The following is a 21,521-nucleotide window of genomic DNA, read 5'->3' as shown; positions in this document are numbered from 1 at the left end:
TTTTATGATAGCATTTTGTTCTTAGGCTAGTAAAACAGTTTCTAAGAGCCTAAAATGACTAAATTGTGTGGTTGGAATGTAGCAATTCTGAATTTAATATCTAAACATAATGACCCATCTTAAAGAAATTTGAATTATTATACCCTCCAGGATATTACAGAAATGCTTGGGCATCTTTTTTTATTAAAAATTTTTTTTCTTAAAAAATTTTTTTCTTTGTCTGTGTGAGCATCTTTATCATCAAGTAAATCACATGCAGTCTGTTTAGAGAAAGGTGTAATAGAAATATTTAATCAGTACTGGAAGTGTGCAGATTGTAATTGCAAAATAAAACCTTACTAGTAAGAGGAAGTTAAGATTATTGTGGATAGGAACTCTGATAGGATGGAAACACCATGGGCCTTGGAGTCAGACAGACTAGAACTACAGCTCTACCACTTATTCAATCTATGACTCTGGACAAGTTTTATGTTTTCAGAATCTCAGTTATTGTATAAAATGGTGGTTAATAATGTATTAAATAAAAATAAAGCATATATCTAAGAGCCTAGCCCACAGTGAGTGCCAACTTATTACTAATTAGGAGTAATTTCTTCCCTTCTTTATTCATGACACACACTGAATCTACAGACTATTTCAGGAGGAAATATATGATTTAAAATACTTAAAAGACTTTCATTTTTAGTTGAAGGAACTCTATAAAAGAGTTTTGCAGCTTGCTGTGAGGCTTTACTATACTCTTTTAAAAATAGAAAACTGGACTTCCCTGGAGAAGACTCTGTGCTTCTGTTGCAGGGAGCGTGAGTTTGATACCTGGTAGGGGGAAGTTCCCCATGCCACACACCATGTGGCCAATAAATAAATAAAAGATAAAATAAAGAGTTAAGAAGAAAAAAAAGGCAATACTAGATAATTGAGTTAGGTATGGAGGGTTTAATTAGTTGGTTCCTTCTGGTTATTTATTTTTTCTCTTAGTTTCTCACCTGAAATGGAAAAACACAACTCCTTAAACTAGTAGTGGTTCACCTTTTAGGGAGAACGTAATAGGTTGAATACTGTTTCCTTTCAAGTAATTTAATCGAGAGAAGAGGGCTAAGGTTTAAAAATGTCCTGATGGTGGTTTAGTTGCCAGGTCATATCTGACTCTTGTGACCCCATGGACTGGAGTCCACCAGGCTCCTCTGTTCATGGGATTTCCCAGGCAAGAATACTGAAATGGGTTGCCATTTCCTCCTCCAGGGGTACTTTCTGACTCTGGGATTGAACTCATGTTTCCTATGTCTCCTACAGTGTAGTCAGATTCTTTATCCACTGAGCCATCAGGGAAGCCTCATAAAAAATTTCTTACTAGAAGACATTTCTTGTTGAATAAACATATTCTTAATTGTGATATATACAAGTAATAAAAACCAAGTTCTGATTCAAACAGTCATCCAACTAAATTTTTAATGAATGCTTCTTACATTCAAGGTGTGTGTAGAGAAAACAATGGACCTTTACAGTCACACACATCTGTTTTCAAATTTTTGTTGGCTTCACACCTAACTAGCTGTGAGACTAGTGACATTCATGATGAAGATTTCTGACCCTCAGTGAAGCCTCACCAGAGAATTTGTGCAGAACAAAATTAGGAAAACAGTGTGGAAGGAAACTGAGTTATCTATTGTGGCACAACACATAACCCCCAAGTTTAGTGGCTTAAAATACCATCAGTTCATTATTTCTCATGATTCTGAGGGTTGGCTGGTTTCTCTAAGTGATTTTTCTTCCAGGATGGTGGTCTCAGGGCAGTATTATGATAGAGTGAAGCCTGAAGCTGCAGGGCCACTGGAGGCCTAGGTCAGGAACTTAAACCACTATGGCCACATTTTACTGGCCACAAGTCTAGCTCAGACTCATGGGATGGAGAAGAGATTAGGCTGCTGCATGGGAAGGCTGTTGGAAAATTACCTTGCAAAAAAGTATGCTGCTGGGCTAAGAGGTTATTAAATCAGTTATAGAATCAGCTGTGTTTGTCTTCAAGAAGCTGCAAATGGTGCTGTCTCTCAGGGTGCCTGGCACTTTGTTATAGTCAGTCTTCATCTTCCTCCTTTCTTCCCTTTAAGAATCATTCAATGTTGCATGTGAAGACAGTTCCAAAGGAGTTTGGGCTGGTGTAAATGTTTGCAGTACACACTTTTAAACAGCATCCACAGCTAGAAGAAGCCACCAGTGTAGGCTTGTATAACAATCTTATGTAATAAGACACTCGGTTAAATTTGAATTTCAGATAAGCAGCAAATAGTTTTTTAGAATAAGCATGTTTTTTCTTGTTAACAGTTTGGCACATATTCTTCTAGGACTTTCCTGTGAATATTCCAAATACACATATAAATTAAAAAAAAAAAACACAGAAACATACTTACCTTTACTAGTTGCTATTTTCCCTTTCCATGTTTGTACATGTAGATCTAACTCACTCTTTGATTTTTTTAATTAATTAATTTATTTTACTTTACAATATTGTATTGGTTTTGCCATACATTGACTTGAATCCACCATGAGTGTACATGTGTTCCCCATCCTGAACCCCCCTTCCACCTCCATCCCCATCCCATCCCTCTGGGTCATCCCAGTGCGCCAGCCCTGAGCACCCTGTATCATGCATCAAACCTGGACTGGTGATTTGTTTCACATATGATATTTTACATGTTTCAATGCCATTCTCCCAAATCATCCCACCCTCTCCCTCTCCCACAGAGTCCAAAAGACTGTTCTATACATCTGTGTCTCTTTTGCTGTCTCAAATACAGGGTTATCATTACCTTCTTTCTAAATTCCATATATATGCGTTATATACTGTATTGGTGTTTTTCTTTCTGGCTTACTTCACTCTGTATAATAGGCTCCAGTTTCATCCACCTCATTAGAACTGATTCAAATGTATTCTTTTTAATGGCTGAGTAATATTCCATTGTGTATATGTACTACAGCTTATCCATTCATCTGCTGATGGACATCTAGGTCGCTTCCATGTCCTGGCTATTATAAACAGTGCTGCAATGAACACTGGGATACACGTGTCTCTTTCAATTCTGGTTTCCTTGGTGTGTATGCCCAGTAGTGGGATTGCTGGGTCATATGGCCATCTATTTCCAGTTTTTTAAGGAATCTCCACACTGTTCTCCACAGTGACTGTACTAGTTTGCATTCCTACCAACAGTGTAAGAGGGTTCCCTTTTCTCCACACCCTCTCCAGCATTTATTGCTTGTAGACTTTTGGATCGCAGCCATTCTGACTGGCGTGAAATGGTACCTCATTGTGGTTTTGATTTGCATTTCTCTGATAATGAATTATGTTGAGCATCTTTTCATGTTTTTGTTAGCCATCTGTGTGTCTTCTTTGGAGAAATGTCTATTTAGTTCTTTGGCACACTTTTTGATTGGGTCTTTTATTTTTCTGGAATTGAGCTGCAGGAGTTGCTTGTATATTTTTGAGATTAATTCTTTGTCTGTTGCTTCATTTGCTATTACTTTCTCCCATTCTGAAGGCTATCTTTTCACCTTGCTTATAGTTTCCTTTGTTGTGCAGAAGCTTTTAATTTTAATTAGGTCCCATTTGTTTATTTTTGCTTTTATTTCAATATTCTGGGAGGTGGGTCATAGAGGAACCTGCTGTGTTTTACCTATGTTTTCCTCTAGGAGTTTAATAGTTTCTGGTCTTACGTTTAGATCTTTAATCCATTTTGAGTTTATTTTTGTGTACAGTGTTAGAAAGTGTTCTGCTGCTGCTGCTAAGTAGCTTCAGTCGTGTCCAACTCTGCCTGACCCCATAGATGGCAGCCCACCAGACTCCCCCTGGGAGTCTCCAGGCAAGAACACTGGAATGGGTTGCCATTTCCTTCTCCAATGCATGAAAGTGAAAAGTGAAAGTGAAGTCACTCAGTCGTGTCCGACTCTTAGCGACCCCATGGACTGCAGCCCACCAGGCTCCTCCATCCATGGGCTTTTCCAGGCAAGAGTACTGGAGTGGGCTGCCATTGCCTTCTCCGAGAAAGTGTTCTAGTTTCATTCTTTTACAAGTGGTTGACCAGTTTTCCCAGCACCACTTGTTAAAGAAATTGTCTTTTCTCCATTGTATATTCTTGCCTCCTTTGTCAAAGATAAGGTGTCCATAGGTGTGTGGATTTATCTCTGGGCTTTCTATTTTGTTCCATTGATCTATATTTCTGTCTTTGTGCAAATACCATACTGTCCTGATGACTGTGGCTTTGTAGTAGAGCCTGAAGTCAGGCAGGTTGATTCCTCCAGTTCCATTCTTCTTTCTCAAGATTGCTTTGGCTATTCGAGGTTTTTTGTATTTCCATACAAATTGTGAAATTATTTGTTCTAGTTCTCTGAAAAATACGTTGGTAGCTTGATAGGGATTGCATTGAATCTGTAGATTGCTTTGGGTAGTATACTCATTTTCACTATATTGATTCTTCTGATCCATGAACACGATATATTTCTCCATCTATTTGTGTCCTCTTTGATTTCTTTCACCAGTGTTTTATAGTTTTCTATATATAGGTCTTTTGTTTCTTTAGGTAGATACAGTCCTAAGTATTTTATTCTCTTCGATGCAATGGTGAATGGAATTGTTTCCTTAATTTCTCTTTCTGTTTTCTCATTATTAGTGTATAGGAGGAGAAGGCAATGGCACCCCACTCCAGTAGTCTTGCCTGGAAAATCCCTTGGACAGAGGAGCCTGGTAGGCTGCAGTCCATGGGGTTGCTAAGAGTCGGACACGACTGAACGACTTCACTTTGATTTTCACTTTCATGCATTGGAGAAGGAAATGGCAACCCACTCCAGTGTTCTTGCCTAGAGAATCCCAGCGATGGGGGAGCCTGGTGGGCTGCCATTTATGAGGTCTCACACAGTCGAACACAACTGAAGTGACTTAACAGCAGCAGCAGTGTATAGGAATGCAAGGGATTTCTGTGTATTAATTTTATATCCTGCAACTTTACTATATTCATTGATTATCTCTAGTAATTTTCTGGTGGGGTCTTTAGGGTTTTCTATGTAGAGGATCATGTCATCTGCAAACTGTGAGAGTTTTACTTCTTCTTTTCCAATCTGGATTCCTTTTATTTCTTTTTCTGCTCTGATTGCTATGGCCAAAACTTCCAAAACTATGTTGAATAGTAGTGGTGAGAGTGGGCACCCTTGTCTTGTTCCTGACTTTAGGGGAAATGCTTTCACTTTTTCACCATTGAGGATACTGTTTGCTGAGAGTTTGTCATATATAGCTTTTATTATGTTGAGGTATGTTCCTTCTATTCCTGCTTTCTGGAGTTTTTTTTTTTTTTTTTTAATTTATCATAAATGGATGCTGAATTTTGTCAAAGGCTTTCTCTGCATCTATTGAGATAATCATATGGTTTTTATTTTTCAATTTGTTAATGTGGTGTATTACATTGATTTGTGGATATTGAAGAATCCTTGCATCCCTGGGATAAAGCCCACTTGGTCATGACATATGATCTTTTTAATATGTTGTTGGATTCTGTTTGCTAGAATTTTGTTAAGGATTTTTGCATCTATGTTGATCAGTGATATTGGCCTGTAGTTTTCTTTTTTTTAATTTTTGTCAGGTTTTGGTATTAGGGTGATGATGGCCTCATAGAATGAGTTTGAAAGTTTATCTTCCTCTGAAATTTTATGAAAGAGTTTGAGTCGGAGAGGTGTTAGTTTTTCTCTAAATTTTTGGTAGAATTCAGCTGTGAAGCCGCCTGGTCCTGGGCTTTTGTTTGTTAGAAGATTTCTGATTACAGTTTCAATTTCTGTGCTTGTGATGGGTCTGTTAAGATTTTCTATTTCTTCCTGGTTCAATTTTGGAAAGTTGTAATTTCCTAAGAATTTGTCCATTTCTTCCAAGTTGTCCATTTTATTTCCATATAGCTGCTGATTGTAGACTCTTATGATCCTTTGTCCGGAGAAAGCAATGGCATCCCACTCCAGTACTCTTGCCTGGAAAATCCCATGGATGGAGGAGCCTGGTGTGCTGCAGTCCATGGGGTCGCTAGAGTTGGACATGACTGAGCGACTTCACTTTCACTTCTCACTTTCATGCATTGGAGAAGGAAATGGCAACCCACTCCAGTGTTCTTGCCTGGAGAATCCCAGGGACAGGGGAGCCTGGTGGCTACTGTCTATGGGGTCGCACAGAGTCGGACACGATTGAAGTGACTTAGCAGTAGCAGTAGCATGATCCTTTGTATTTCTGTGTTGTCTGTTGTGATCTCTCCACTTTTATTTCTAATTTTGTTGATTTGATTTTTCTTCCTTTGTTTCTTGATGAGTCTGGCTAATGGTTTGTCAATTTTGTTTATCTTCTCAAAGAACCAGCTTTTGGTTTTGTTGATTTTTGCTATGGTCTCTTTTGTTTCTTTTGCATTTATTTCTGCCCTAATTTTTAAGATTTCTTTCCTTCTACTAACACTGGGTTTTTTCATTTCTTCGTTTTCAAGTTTTAGGTGTAAAGTTAGGTTATTTATTTGATTTTTTTCTTGTTTCTTGAGGTAAGCCTGTATTGCTATGAACCTTCCCCTTAGTACTCCTTTTACAGTGTCCCATAGGTTTTGGGTTGTTGTGTTTTCATTTTCATTCGTTTCTATGCATATTTTGATTTCTTCTGTGATTTGTTGGTTATTCAGCAGCGTGTTTTTCAGCCTCCATATTTTGGGATTTTCAATAGTTTTTCTCCTGTAAATAAGATCTAATCTTACTGCATTGTGGTCAGAAAAGATGCTTGGAATTATTTCAATTTTTTTGAATTTACCAAGGCTAGATTTATGGCTCAGGATGTGATCTATCCTGGAGAAGGTTCTGTGTGCGCTTGAGAAAAAGGTGAAATTCATTGTTTTGGGGTGAAATGTCCTATAGATATCAATTAGGTCTAACTGGTCTATTGTATCACTTAAAGTTTTTGTTTCCTTGTTAATTTTCTGTTTAGTTGATCTACCCATATGTGTGAGTAGGGTATTAAAGTCTCCCACTATTATTATGTTATTGTTAATTTCCCCTTTCTTACTTGTTAGCATTTGTCTTACATATTGTGGTCCTCCTATGTTGGGTGCATATATATTTATGATTGTTATATCTTCTTCTTGGATTGATCCTTTGATCATTATGTAGTGTCCATCTTTGTCTCTTTTCACAGCTTTTGTTTTAAAGTCTATTTTATCTGATATGAGTATTGCTACTCCTGCTTTCTTTTGGTCCCTATTTGCATGGAATATCTTTTTCCAACCTTTCACTTTCAGTCAGTATGTGTCCCTTGTTTTGAGTTGGGTCTTTTGTAGACAACATATATAGGGGTCTTGTTTTTGTATCCATTCAGCCAGTCTTTGTCTTTTGGTTGGGGCATTCAACCCATTTACATTTAAGGTAATTATTGATAAGTATGATCCCATTACCATTTACTTTATTGTTTTGTGTTCTAGTTTATACACCCTTTCTGTGTTTCCTATCTAGAGAGGATCCTTTAGCATTTGTTGGAGAGCTGGTTTGGTGGTGCTGAATTCTCTCAGCTTTTGCTTGTCTGTAAAGCTTTTGATATCTCCTTCATATTTGAAAGAGATCCTTGCTGGGAACAGTAATCTGGGCTGTAGATTATTTTCTTTCATCACTTTAAGTATGTCCTGCCATTCCCTCCTGGCCTGAAGAATTTATATTGAAAGATCAGTTGTTATCCTTATGGGAATCCCCTTGTGTGTTATTTGTTGTTTTTCCCTTGCTGCTTTTAATATTTGTTCTTTGTGTTTGATCTTTGTTAACTTGATTAATACATGTCTTGGGGTGTTTCGCCTTGGGTTTCTCCTGTTTGGGACTCTCTGGGTTTCTTGGACTTGGGTGATTATTTCCTTCCCCATTTTAGGGAAGTTTTCAACTATTATCTCCTCAAGTATTTTCTCATGGTCTTTCTTTTTGTCTTCTTTTTCTGGGACTCCTATGATTCCAATGTTGGGGCATTTAACATGTCCCAGAGGTCTCTGAGGTTGTCCTCATTTCTTTTAATTCTTTTTTCTTTTTCTTCTCTGATTCATTTATTTCTACCATTCTATCTTCTACCTCACTTATCCTATCTTCTGCCTCTGTTATTCTACTGTTGGTTCCCTCCAGAGTGTTTTTGATCTCATTTATTGATTATTCATTATATATTGACTCTTTTTACTTCTCCTTGTTAAACCTTTCTTGCATCTTCTCAGTCCTTATCTCCAGGCTATTTATCTGTAACTCCAATTTGTTTTCAAGATTTTGGATCATTTTCACTATCATTATTTGGAATTCTTTATCAGGATTCCCTATCAGGAATCCTTTTATCAGATTCCCTATCAGGAATCCTTTTATCAGATTCCCTATCAGAAAACCTTTTATCAGATTCCCTATCTTTTCCTCTTTTGTTTGGTTTGGTGGGCATTTATCCTGTTCCTTTACCTGCTGGGTATTTCTCTGCCTTTTCATCTTGTTTATATTGCTGTGTAACTAAGATCATGGCATCTGGTCCCATCACTTCATAGATGGGGAAACAGTGTCAGACTTTATTTTTGGGGCTCCAAAATCTCTGCACATGGTGACTGCAGCCATAAATTAAAAGACGCTTACTCCTTGGAAGGAAAGTTATGACCAACCTAGACAGCATATTGAAAAGCAGAGATATTACTTTGCCAACAAAGGTCCGTCTAGCCTCAAGGCTATGGTTTTTCCAGTGGTCATGTATGGATGTGAGAGTTGGACTGTGAAGAAAGCTGAGCGCTGAAGAATTGTTGCTTTTGAACTGTGGTGTTGGAGAAGACTCTTGAGAGTCCCTTGGACTGCAAGGAGGTCCAACCAGTCCATCCTAAAGGAGATCAGTCCTGGGTGTTCATTGGAAGGACTGATGCTGAAGCTGAAACTCCAATACATTGGCCACCTCATGTATAGAGTTGACTCATTGGAAAAGACTGTGATGCTGGGAGGGATTGAGGGCAGGAGAAGGAGACAACAGAAGATGAGTTGGCTGGATGGCATCACCGACTTGATGGACACGAGTTTGAGTGAACTCTGGGAGTTGGTGATGGACAGGGAGGCCTGGCGTGCTGTGATTCATGGGGTCTTAAAGAGTCGGACACGACTGAGCGACTGAACTGAACTGATATTGCTGTGTTTGGAGTGGCCTTTCTGTATTCTGGCAGTTGGTGGTTCCTCTTTATTGTGGAGGTTCCTCACTGTGGGTGCGGTTGGACTGGTGGCTTGTCAAGGTTTTCCGGTTAGGGAAGCTTGTGTCAGTGTTCTGGTGGGTGGAGCTGGATTTCTTCTTTCTGGAGTGCAATGAAGTGTCCAGTAATAAGTTTTGAGATGTCAGTGGGTTTGGTGTGACCTTGGTCAGCCTGTATATTGAGGCTCAGGGTTATGTTCCTGTGTTGCTGGAGAATTTGTGTGGTATGTCTTGCTCTGGAGCTTGTTGGCCCTTGGGTGGTAACTCATTCATTTAAAAGGTGCATGGTATTTTATGGTATGGACACATCACAGTTTATTTGCTGCTGCTGCTAAGTCACGTCAGTCGTGTCCGACTCTGTGCGACCCCATAGACGGCAGCCCACCAGGCTCCGGTCCCTAGGATTCTCCAGGCAACAATACTGGAGTGGGTTGCCATTTTCTTCTCCAGTGCATGAAAGTGAAAAGTGAAAGTGAAGTCGCTCAGTCGAGTCCAACTGTTCGTGACCCCATGGACTGTAGCCCACCAGGCTCCTCCGTCCATGGGATTTCCCAGGCAAGAGTACTGGAGTGGGTTGCCATTGCTAAGCACCCACTAATGGCTGTTTGGATTATTGGCAATCTCTCTTCATTACAAAGGGTGCTACTGTGTATATCGTTATATACAAATCTTAGTGCGTTTCTGAAATATGAAGTTCTAAGACTGAAATTGTGATGGAAAAGATATGCCTTGAATCCAAATCTCTCTAGTGAAGTGATAGTCTTTGAGTCATGTCTGACTCTTTGAGACCCCATGGACTACACAGTCCATGGAATTCTCCAGGTCAGAGTACTAGTGTGGGTAGCCTTTCCCTTCTCCAGGGGATCTTCTCAACTGAGGGATCAAACCAGGTCTCCTGTATTGGAGGCAAATTTTTTACCAGCTGAGCCACCAGGGAAGCCCCCAGATCTCTAACATGCTTTCCAAAAGGGTCTCATTTTAAACTCTTACCAAAAGTATCTGAGGGTTCCTGTTTCTCCCCTGGCCAACCATGAATATTTTAATCTTTGTTTATGTGACAGGATAAGTGATCCATTTTCATAGCAGAAAAACAAATTGGGAGCATACTCCAACAGAAGCACTGAATAAGAAAAACATCTATTCAGTAGGCATAAGAAAATATATTGCTACCTTTCAAAAGGAAATTTGACTTGCAGCTGTTTAGGAGAAAGCGTCTGCCTGCAATGCGGGAGACCTGGGTTCGATCCCTGGGTCGGGAAGATCCCCTGGAGAAGGAAATGGCAACCCACTCCAGTATTCTTGCCTGGAGAATCCCACGGACAGAGGCAGCTGGTGGGCTACAGTCCACGGGACTGCAAAGAGTCGGACACGACTGAGCGACTTCACTTCAGTTCAGGAGAATAAAATGGATGAAATTCAAACTTAGCACCTTTGGTTTGAATGGGAAGGTTTGAAAACAGAAACAGTCACACAAGAATGGACTGGAGGTCTGGATTTTATCCTTCCTTACTGGAAGCATGTGCTATACTGTACTTCAGTTGTGTCTGACTTTTTGTGACCCTATGGACTGTAGCCCGCCAAGTTCCTCTGTCCATGGGATTCTCCTGGCAAGAATACTGGAGTGGGTTGCCATGCCCTCCTCCAGGGGATCTTCCTGACTCAGGGATTGAACCTGTGTCTCTAAAGTCTTCCCTCGTAGCTCAATCAGTAAAATAGTCTGCCTGCAATGCAGGAGACCTGGGTTTGATTCCTGGGTCAGGAAGATCCCCTGGAGAAGAAAATGGCAACCCATTCCAGTATTCTTGCTTGGAGAATCCCATGGACAGAGGAGCCTGGCAGGGTACAGTCTATGGGGTTGCAAGAGTCGGACACAAATGAACAACAAAGCATATTCTAGAGTCTCCTTCATTGGCAGGTGGGCTCTTTACCACTGGCACTACCTGGGAAGCCCCCGCCTTTATTTAAATTACTAACCCATACCTTTAAACTTCTCCCACTGTGAAATGCCCTCTAGATTTATCATCATTTCCATTACCCACTTCAGAATGCTACTGCATTTATTTTGTTTCTTTTATGCTTCTGAAAGGAATGTAGTGGTGGCTACCCAAAGTGAAGGCCATGAACAGGAGATACACTATGATTCATTGGGCATGAGTTTCTCATGGTGATCTTTCTTCTTGGTGCAAAGAGAGTTATTTATTCAAATTAAGGAAAATGAGCCAAATCCAAGCTTGTAAAATTTTCTTTAGGAGAAGAATGCATATGTTAGAACCTACTCCTTAGTAGTCCCCAGTAACTGGGACTCATTAAGATTTTCACATATAGGGAATTCCCTGGTGGTCCAGTGGTTAGAATTCCGTGCTGTCATTGTGACACCAGTTCAACCTCTGGTCAGAGAACTAAGACCTCGCAAGCTGCGCAACATGGCCAAAACCAAACAAAAAACAATTTTACATATAAAAAAAGTGTTGTCATACTCATTTTTCTCTGTTGAAAAATCTGCTGTTTCCCTTCATTTTTAAATCACTAGGTTGACTTTAAAAGTTAGTGCCTTAAAGCCATGTTAGATCAGGAACAAAACATTTACAATGTTCAGGGTAAAAACAGAGATCTGATAAAGAAGAAAATAAAGGAGAAAAGAAAGGGACGAGGAAGAAAGGGATTAGGAAAGGACAACAAATGAGAAAATAAAGCTGTGTATGTTGATTAGTGTTACCAGTGGTGACCCAGGTACTGTTTCACTTTTAATTGTTCCTCCTCCCTACAAACCCAAGCTTCTTGAGGACTGGACAATGTCTTATTCATCTTTGTTTTCCCAGCACCCAGCAGGATGTCTGACAAGCAGTCTGTGTTCAGGAAATGTTTGTTGGCTTGAATTAAACCACCCTAAACTACTAATGAACACCCTAAAGTTTAAATTTCATTGTTCTCCACTAGGCAAAGGTATACTTGTGGCCAGGAGATTTTTTTTTTTTTTAGACAAGTTTTAAGTTGAGTGAGGTGCCTGTGAAAGATACAGATTTCTGGGCCCCACCCCAGAAATTATATAGATGGTTTAGGTGGCCTGGGTGAGGCCTGGGAATCTGCACTTTTAACAAATGCCTCAGTTGTTTCTGTTACAACTTGGAGACCAATGGCACCTTATACTAGCACATCAGATGTTTTAAGCCCTAGAATTGTCCTGATATTTTAGACTCTGCCTTGAGGCTTGGTCTGAAAAGAATATATGACTATCCTGATATGTAAATTTACCAAAGAGGTTAAGACTGAACTGAACTGAACACTCTTAAGAATCTTGAGTTCCAAATGTTTAGTTTTCTTGGGGGTCTGCAGATATTTGAGAGCTCCCATTACTTTGCCAACAAAGGTTCATCTAGTCAAGGCTATGGTTTTTCCTGTGGTCATGTATGGATGTGAGAGTTGGACTGTGAAGAAGGCTGAGCACCGAAGAATTGATGCTTTTGAACTGTGGTGTTGGAGAAGACTCTTGAGAGTCCCTTGGACTGCAAGGAGATCCAACCAGTCCATTCTGAAGGAGATCAGCCCTGGGATTTCTTTGGAAGGAATGATGCTAAAGCTGAAACTCCAGTACTTTGGTCACCTCATGCGAAGAGTTGACTCATTGGAAAAGACTCTGATGCTGGGAGGGATTGGGGGCAGGAGGAGAAGGGGATGACAGAGGATGAGATGGCTGGATGGCATCACTGACTCGATGGACGTGAGTCTGAGTGAACTCCGGAAGTTGGTGATGGACAGGGAGGCCTGGCATGCTGCGATTCATGGGGTCGCAAAGAGTCGGACACGACTGAGTGACTGAACTGAACTGAGTCTCTAGTGCTGAGACAGACTGACAGAGGAGATGTATGGAGAAATACCAATCAATAGGTGCTTACATGCCTTAGGGGGGCTCCTGAATCCGTTAACTGCTCACATTAAAATTTTGAGGGAATTGGGTCAAGGAGAAAAAGAGTAAATGTATTAATAGAAAAACAAACAACAACAAATGTTAATATGCAAATAAGATGTTCAAGTTTTCTAACAAAGAAAAATTAAAACCACGTTGAGAAATGAGAGAAGGGACTTCCATTGGCAGTCTGGCAGTTCAGACTTTGCTCTTCCATGGCAGGGAGTTCAGGTTCATCCCTGGGTGGGGGAATTAAGATCCCATATAAACATGGCAACCCACTCCAATATTCTTGCCTGGAGAATCCCATGGACAGAGGAGCCTGGCTGGCTACAGTCCATAGGGTCACATGGCTGAAGCGACTTTAGCAAGCGTGTATGCATGCTACCTGGTGTGGCCAACAAGAAGAAAAAAATGAGTGAAAAAAAGAAGTGTCTGCAAATGTGAGCTCACTGGGCAGAAATTCAGAATGGACTAATTTGAAGTCAGTTAAGGATGAATAGCTACCATTGTTAACTACACTTGTAATAAGTGAGCCTCATCTCTGCCAACATACTGGGATTCACCCACAGTAACTTAGGCAGCCTTAAAAAGACTGCCTAACCAGGGGAACCCACCGAAAATACAGAAATCACAAAGCTTTTGATTGTATCTTCTGGATTTCAGAACAGCCTCTGAGGAAAGGGATTCATTCACCATCGTTCCCACTGTGTAGATAAACAAACAATCCCAGGCCCAAAGGGGTCACCTAACATCCAATAACTCCCAGATAGTAAAAGACTGTTTGTTAGGTTACCCCTCCGCCCCCGTGTCCTCCCAACACCATGCTGACTCAACAAGACCAACACAATTAAATATACAATTAGATATATCTGTGATGATGATGAAAATCCCATCTGACCCTCCCTGTACTTGATCCAGGTAAGGTCGGAATCACCTTTCTACACTGGAGGTAACTGAGGCCAAAAGGTATTGTGACAAATCTATACGGCTGTAAAAGGCAGCGTGTGGAGGTGGAGCTCAAATCTGACTCCACAAGTCAGAAGCTCAGATAAGGCTTTGGTAGCGGGGCCTGCAAGTCCAGGATGAGCGCTCGTTCCGCGGCGGAGCGCTTACAGGTAAGCCGGGCTGCCAGTCGGCGGGGCTGTCTTCAGCGACTTTACCAGATTTGATCCCAGTGCCCTGGGTGCTTTGTAGGTGGGGCCGGCCACAAGTTATTTAACTAGAATCTAGAATAGATGGGACTTACGAAATATCTGCTCTCAACTCCTCTGGTCTCCACCCGGAGCCGATTATCATATTTGAGGGTTCGCTACCGTAGGACACTTAAGTGCACGCCCCACAGCCCAGGTTCCGGGAGCTGGAACGGGGCCAGCGTGGAGGTGGTATCAGAGCGGAAACCTAACGGGGCTGGGGGTCCGCCTTAGGGCGGTGGGGAACCCGTCCCGGGAGAGGAGGCAGTTCTCTGGTTCTACTCCGGGCGGGCGGCGGAGGAGACCGGACGTGGCGTGAGGCCGGACCCGGGAGGAGAGAAGTCTCGGTTCGGAGCGGAGAGGCACGTCTGGGCGGCGCAGACCTGGAGAAGCCGGGCGTCGCGGCTCCGGGAGGCGGCGGGAGAAGTCCCCAGGCCACTGCCTGCACCCTTACAGGTCCCCGCGAGGCCCGCCCCGGAGTCCCGGAGCGATGAGAGTGCAGGTCAAGGTAAATGCCGCCGCCCCAAACACCCTCCCGGAGTCCCCTCCCGGGGCTCCGCTCCATCCTCTACCTCCCACCGCTGGGGCTCGCAGCGAGAGCAGCGCGCTGGCTCCTCCCGACTCCCGTCCGAAGTGCTATGGGAAGTTTTGTGTGTGTGTGTGTGTTGGGGGGGGGGGGAGGGAGGGCGCCCCCGGTTGCTGGGGAGCCTTGAAGGAGCTTGGGGAATTGGGGACAGGAGTGGAGACCCTGGTAGTGCCTTGGTCTCTTGTAAGGCGGCCAAACCTCGAACTGGCTATCACCTACCTGTTTTGTCTGGAGTGGCACACATGTGTGAAATAGTTCGGTTTATTGTGCACATTTTATTCTTGCATTTCGGCATAGTCTGGTTTTTGGTACAGACTTTGTTAAAGCCAAATCAGCCGAATTCGCATCCTCGCTTCACCAGTAGCTACGATATTGAGCAAGTTACTGGAACCTCTGTACTTTGGCTTCCTCATCTGGAAAATGGGATGAGGATTGTAATTTGAACATTAAATGAGATGTTATATATGCAATAACATTTCGAATAACGCCTAATATTTATTGGATTACAGAAGTTTGATTGTTATTATTTCACCCAGAAAGTAATCCTGTAAGATCTAAGTATCACCACCCACCACTCCCACCACACCGGTTTATAGATGAGGAAAATGAAGTTGAGGGAGGAGAATAGTTAGGATTGGAGTCCAGGGTAGGGGTTTAAAACACGAAGAATATGGATACCATGCACGGGATTTTGAGCATTTGTTCCTAGGGAGAAGGTGGTTCATTTTTAACTACCAAAGTGGGGACTGGATTCTGGAATTTCTTTTTTCCCTGTATAAAAATTTTGGTATTTCGTTTTTCATTTGCTTTGGATTCTTCCATGACTGATAAAGTGTTGGATATTCTGGCTTGACTGACACCTGGCAACCCCCTACCCCCCGTTAGGTATGGTTTTCTGATGTGGGCCTCAGTTGTGATTTTTCTCTTTTTACTTCTTAGTATGATTGAAGTTGTATATACACGTAGTTCAGAAACAAATAATTCCATAAGGTTCATTACCAAAAACAGCAGAACTTGTGTCATTTTTTTCTTTTCAGAAAGAGCAATCATGTTCATCTCTTTTAGCTGCTGCTACTGCTAAGTCGCATCAGTCGTGTCCAACTCTTAGTGACCCCATGGACTGTGGCCTACCAGGCTCCTCCATCCATGGGATTTCCCAGGCAAGACTACTGGAGTGGGGTGCCATTGCCGTCTCCGCTGTTTAGCTAGTTGGTACTTATTCATGTCTAAATAATGCTTGTATTACTCCTTCTTGATTTTTCAGGTTTAGTATTTATGCACTGTTTTTTCAGAATGGAATATGAGTATTTAGCTTTCTTCTAAGTTCCTGCACCTATCACTAACATCTTTTCTCTTCCTTCCATCTATCTTCAGAATATAGTTATCTCAAAGGTTCCCTTTGAGTTTCTCTAATGCTGGATCCTGTTTCTTGTATCCCATGTCGTTGTCTTTCTTATTTCCCATTATTTTGGTGGAGCACATTCTCCAGTAGGTCTCTGAGAAAGGTTACATGTAAAGTAAACTGAATCAATGTATTCCTTTTTAAAAAAAAATATATTTTTTGATGTGGGTCATTTTTAAGGTCTTTATTGAATTTGTTACAATATTGTGTCTGTTTTATTTTTTGGTAGCAAGGCTTGCGGGAACTTAGTTCCCTGACCAGGGATTGAACACACACTTCCCTGCACTTGGAAGGTGAATCTTAACCAGGGACCACCAGGGAAGTCCCTGAATCAATGTGTTCTTGTGACATATGATCCTTCCATATTTTTTTTTTCTTACCAAAGTTTCACTAATAATACAAAAATATGTTCTTTTGGTAGATAATTCAAACCCTACAAGTAGAAATTCAAACAGAAAGTTTCCTTTCTGTCTTTGATCCTCATCTCTCTTAAACCCAGAAGTAACCAAACCATTGGATTTGAAGAATATTAATTAGGTACAGTATTATTATATATTATTATATACAATATATTGTTTTGATTTGTGCATTTGTTTTTACATAAAGGAAATTATACTGATTATTGATATGCAACCTGATTCCTTTAAAAGTAGTTCTTGGACTATTTTTCCATATCAATACAAACTGATGCTTTCCTGGCTAATATATTCAGATGAATTGGATCATTCAAAATCAAGCATATAAAATTTTCTGAACACTTACTTTTCTAGTTTCACTCAGCCAATAAATAATTACTGAGTGTTAACTATATGCAAAATCACTGCAGATGGTGATTGCAGCCATGAAATTGAAAGACGCTTACTCCTTGGAAGGAAAGTTATGACCAACCTAGATAGCATATTGAAAAGCAGAGACATTACTTTGCCAACAAAGGTACGTCTAGAAAAGGCTATGGTTTTTCCAGTGGTCATGTATGGATGTGAGAGTTGGACTGTGAAGAAAACTGAGCGCTGAAGAATTGATGCTTTTGAACTGTGGTGTTGGAGAAGACTCTTGAGAGTCCCTTGGACTGCAAGGAGATCCAACCAGTCCATTCTGAAGGAGATCAGCCCTGGGATTTCTTTGGAAAGAACGATGCTAAAGCTGAAACTCCAGTATTTTGGCCACCTCATGCGAATTGTTGATTCATTGAAAAAGACTCTGATGCTGGGAGGGATTGGGGGCAGGAGGAGAAGGGGACGACAGAGGATGAGATGGCTGGATGGCATCACTGATTCGATGGACATGAGTCTGAGTGAACTCCGGGAGTTCGTGATGGACAGGGAGGCCTGGTGTGCTGCGATTCATGGGGTCGCAAAGAATTGGACACGACTGAGTGACTGAACTAAACTGAACTATATGCTAAATCCTGTTCCAGAACCTGGGAATATACAGTTAACAAAACCTTTATTTTTGAGGTAGACAGGGATGGTGAGATGGTTCTAGATGATGGAATTGAGTGCAGACTTAGCAGCAGCAGCAGCAGCAGCAGCTTTAATGAGCTTGTTTTCCCTCTCTTGGAGTACACACATCATTGAACCAAGTCTGTCTGTCTTTCTCTGTAGAAAACAACCATTACAAATTGGACTCCATAACTTCTGTGTGTGCCACCAGTGCAACAGAACCATACCTCTGAGACACAGAAATGGATATTCTGAATAGATAAACAAATGTGATGTACACATACAATGGAATATTATTCAGCCTTAAAAAGGAAGGAATTCCTGTACCATGCTACATCATGGATGAACCTTGAGGACAATATGCTAGATGCAATGCTTAGTCATAAAAAGACAAATATTGAATGATTCCATTTATATGAGATGTCTAAAGTAGTCCAGTGCACAGAAAGAAAAAGTAGAATGATGGTTGCTAGGGCCTGGAAGACTGGGAAATGAGAAGTTGTGTAATGGGAATAAAGTTTAATTTTTGCAGGGTGAAAACATCGTAGGATTTGGTTGCACAAGTTTAAGTACAGTTAATAATACTAAACTGTGGACTATAAAATGGCTAAGATGGTAAATTCTACATTGTGTGTATTTTACCACCATTTTTAAAAAAATAAGAAAAAAAATTCACACAAGCTCCATAGTGGGATTTGTCCTTTACTTTGTAATTTTTATTTTATTTTTCACAGCGCTGGGTCTCCATTGCTTTTCTCTAGTTGCAGAAATCGGGGACTACTCCCTGGTTGTGGTGCACAGGTTTTCATTGCAGCAGCTTCTTTTGTTGTGGAGCACAGGCTCTAGGGCATGTGAGCTTCAGCAGTTGTGGCTCCCAAGCTGTACAGCACAGGTTCAATAGCTGTGGTGCTTAGGCTCCGTTGCTCCATGGCATGTGGCATTTTCCCAGACCAGGGATTGAAACTGTGCCTCCTGCCTTGACAGGCCAGTTCTTTACCACTGAGCCACCAGGGTAGCCCTGTCCTATACTTTGAATTCATGATTGAACCTGTTTTCAGCTGGGTTCAGCTTTTGCAGGGAATCATGGCTTTTTTAGGGGTTGAGGTAACAGTGGACTTCCCTGGAAACTCTTCTTGGCGCCAGAACCTTTAGCATGTTCCTTTGTTGGTGGTAGCCCAGTGCTATTTTTCATTTTTTTTTTCCATGAGTTTTGGCATTTCCATATCTCTGGGGAAAGGTCCCTAAGTTGTTTATGGCACGGATAAACTTTGAGACTATTTCAGAATTACACAATTGAGAGAAGTGAGAAGTGGTCATTTTGTTTGCCTTAAAAGTTTCATTCTTTTCCTGGTTTTGTAAGCACGTGCCTCTCTGCGAGAGCCTTCTGGTCTGTTTTGACTTTTACTGCTTGCAGGGCATAGACAGGTGCCTTCCCTGGCCCTGGTTCTCCTGTAGTTTCCCAGCTGGCATTTAGTTTCCAGCCCTGGCCTGATGTGGAATGATCCTGTGCTATTTGCTGGCTCTGGATCTTGAAGCCCACCCAGATTGGATACGAGTCAGGTATCTAGGGGTTGCAGATATGCTCTGTGTTTTGATTGGAGAGATCAGCCTGGTGAACTGGATTCTTCTTTTTTTTTTTTTTTCCTATTTCTCCGAGCTCAGATCAAGTGTAGTTACAAAGGTCTGTAGTAAAACCTTGTCATCATTGCTCAGAACTGATCAGCCTTTCATACACGCACACACCCAGCCCACTCTCACTTATCCATCAGTGAATCCTCAGTTATTCACTGTCACCTTTATACACACACACACACACACACACACACACCCCTTATTTTAAATTATTCTTTTGCTTTTCAGTACTACTGAGATCATATGTCAGGTGGACTAAGAAGTCTTCTGATGCTCAGATTTGGCTATTTTCATCATTAATCCTCTTCAGTAAGAGCAGGTCTCTGAGAATGGGTTGTTCTTTATTCTCCCACCTCTCCCTAAACTATGTGTGGGCATCATATAGAATTTTCTTTCCAGGCAAACTCAAAGCTTGGTGGGGTAAATGACTATAAACAAGTGACATTCTCTTCTCACTTTACCTATTGTGGACTTGGAGCTTCTTGTAAATAGTCTTTTTTTTTTTTTTAATTATGTACTTTATTAAAAAAATTAATTTTATTTATTTATTTATTTTTGGCTATTCTGGGTCTTTGTTGCTGTGCAGGCTTCTCTCTAGTTGCAGAGAGCTGGAACTATTCTCTTGTTGCAGAACACGGGCTTTAGAGTGTGTGGGCTTCAGTAGTTTTGGCATATGTGCTGTGCAGTCCTGGTTCCCAGGTTCTAGAGCACAGGCTCAATAGTTGTGGCGCATGGGCTTAATTGCTTCACGACATATGGGATGTTCCTAGACCAGTGATGGAACCTGTGTCTCCTGCATTAGCAGGCAGATTCTTTACCACTGAGCCACTAAATGTGAAAAAGTGAAAGTGTTAGTTGCTCAGTCGTGTCCAACTCTTTGTGGCCCCATGGACTGTAGCCCACCAGGCTACTGAGCCACTGCTGCTGCTACTAAGTCGATTCAGTCATGTCCGACTCTGTGCGACCCCATAGATGGCAGCCCACCAGGCTCCCCTGTCCCTGGGATTCTCCAGGCAAGAACACTGGAGTGGGTTGCCATTTCCTTCTCCAGTGCATGAAAGTGAAAAGTGAAAGTGAAGTCACTCAGTCGTTTCCGACTCTTAGCGATCCCATGGACTGCAGCCTACCAGGCTCCTCTGTCCATGGGATTTTCCAGGCAAGAGTACTGGAGTGGGTTGCCGTTGCCTTCTCCGAGTGAGCCACTAGGGAAGCCCAAATAGTCATTTTTGACATCAGCAAACCACCTGTCCCAGGGTGGAGTCTGTCAGGAATTTGTGCTTTTTGTAGCAGGAGTGCTAGTAACCTTGGAGAAAACATATTCTTGGGATTATTTCCTTGTCCTAAGAGTTTAACATTCTCTTTATCTTCCTTGGGCTGTGGGATAGGAGGATGGCTGAGGTTGCCCACACAAACCAAAGGAATTTAGGTCCAGGCAAAATTTGTGTGATTAGAAGATCATAGAACCTGAAAATCATATGCCATTTTGGAATGTCTAGAAGGTTCTTTCCTTTCTCACTGATTTCTCTCATTTGCTGCCGAAAAGAACAGGATATGGTAATTGTAGATGCTCTAGAAATATCAACAGGGAGGCCAGAAGAGTACTGAAAGTAACCAAGAGTCAGAAAAAGTAGTTTTCACTGCTGACTGCACATTCTCCTGGCCTCAGGCAAGTTAGGTCAGTTTTCTTATCTGTAAAGCAAATGGCCACTGTTTGCTGGCTGCTTCTTTCTAAAGGTTGTGAATGTGCTTGGAGTTAGAGATTCCTTTGACAATCTGATGAAAGCTATAGATAAGTGACTCAGAAACTCACAGTGGAAACCTGACCTGCTGGGCACTCAGGCTTACTGGGCAATTTAAGCTCTGTCTAAAAATGACTGCCCACCCTTGGCCTTAACAGACCATTGCCAAATTAGAATGCAACCTAGTATTACCAGATTCTGTTTTTTGCTTGCTTGTTTGTTTAAACTTTGTTCCTTGTTAAGGAAAATGCGGATGTATAGATTTTTTGTTGAACATGAAACCTCTGGGTTTTTACATTTTTCTAGTTGCTTCAAAGATTTTTGAAAACACTTATGGGCTGAACAAAACACATTCATGGCCTGATTTCTTCCTTTGGTTAGAAACATGTCTGAATTT

General features: G+C 41.5%; 1 protein-coding gene, 1 non-coding gene and 1 pseudogene across 3 annotated transcripts in view; 1 reads left to right on the top strand and 2 right to left on the bottom strand.

Moving 5' to 3' along the window:
• The window catches only part of TRPM6 (transient receptor potential cation channel subfamily M member 6), a 166,564-nt gene that overhangs the window by 28,369 nt on the left and 116,674 nt on the right, over positions 1-21,521 (top strand). Inside the window, exon 1 of one of the 2 annotated variants that reach the window (XM_061425552.1) lies at positions 11,796-14,831. The exons of the other annotated variant lie outside the window; for it this stretch is intronic. Within the exon in view, the coding sequence (XP_061281536.1) occupies positions 14,814-14,831 (18 nt within the window). The 5' untranslated portion in view covers positions 11,796-14,813. Of the gene's footprint in view, positions 1-11,795; positions 14,832-21,521 lie in introns of those variants that run through there. 2 annotated transcript variants of the gene reach the window in all.
• Positions 19,407-19,464, bottom strand: LOC133253546 (small nucleolar RNA U2-30; annotated as a pseudogene).
• On the bottom strand, positions 19,608-19,687 carry LOC133253547 (small nucleolar RNA U2-19). Its single transcript, XR_009738335.1, has one exon. It is a non-coding gene; the product is annotated as a small nucleolar RNA U2-19 (small nucleolar RNA).

This window comes from Bos javanicus, chromosome 8 (genome assembly GCF_032452875.1).
Source record: "Bos javanicus breed banteng chromosome 8, ARS-OSU_banteng_1.0, whole genome shotgun sequence".
Taxonomy (NCBI): Eukaryota; Metazoa; Chordata; class Mammalia; order Artiodactyla; family Bovidae; genus Bos; species Bos javanicus.
Note: the sequence above shows the minus strand (reverse complement) of the source record. Positions and strands in the feature narration are given on the sequence as shown.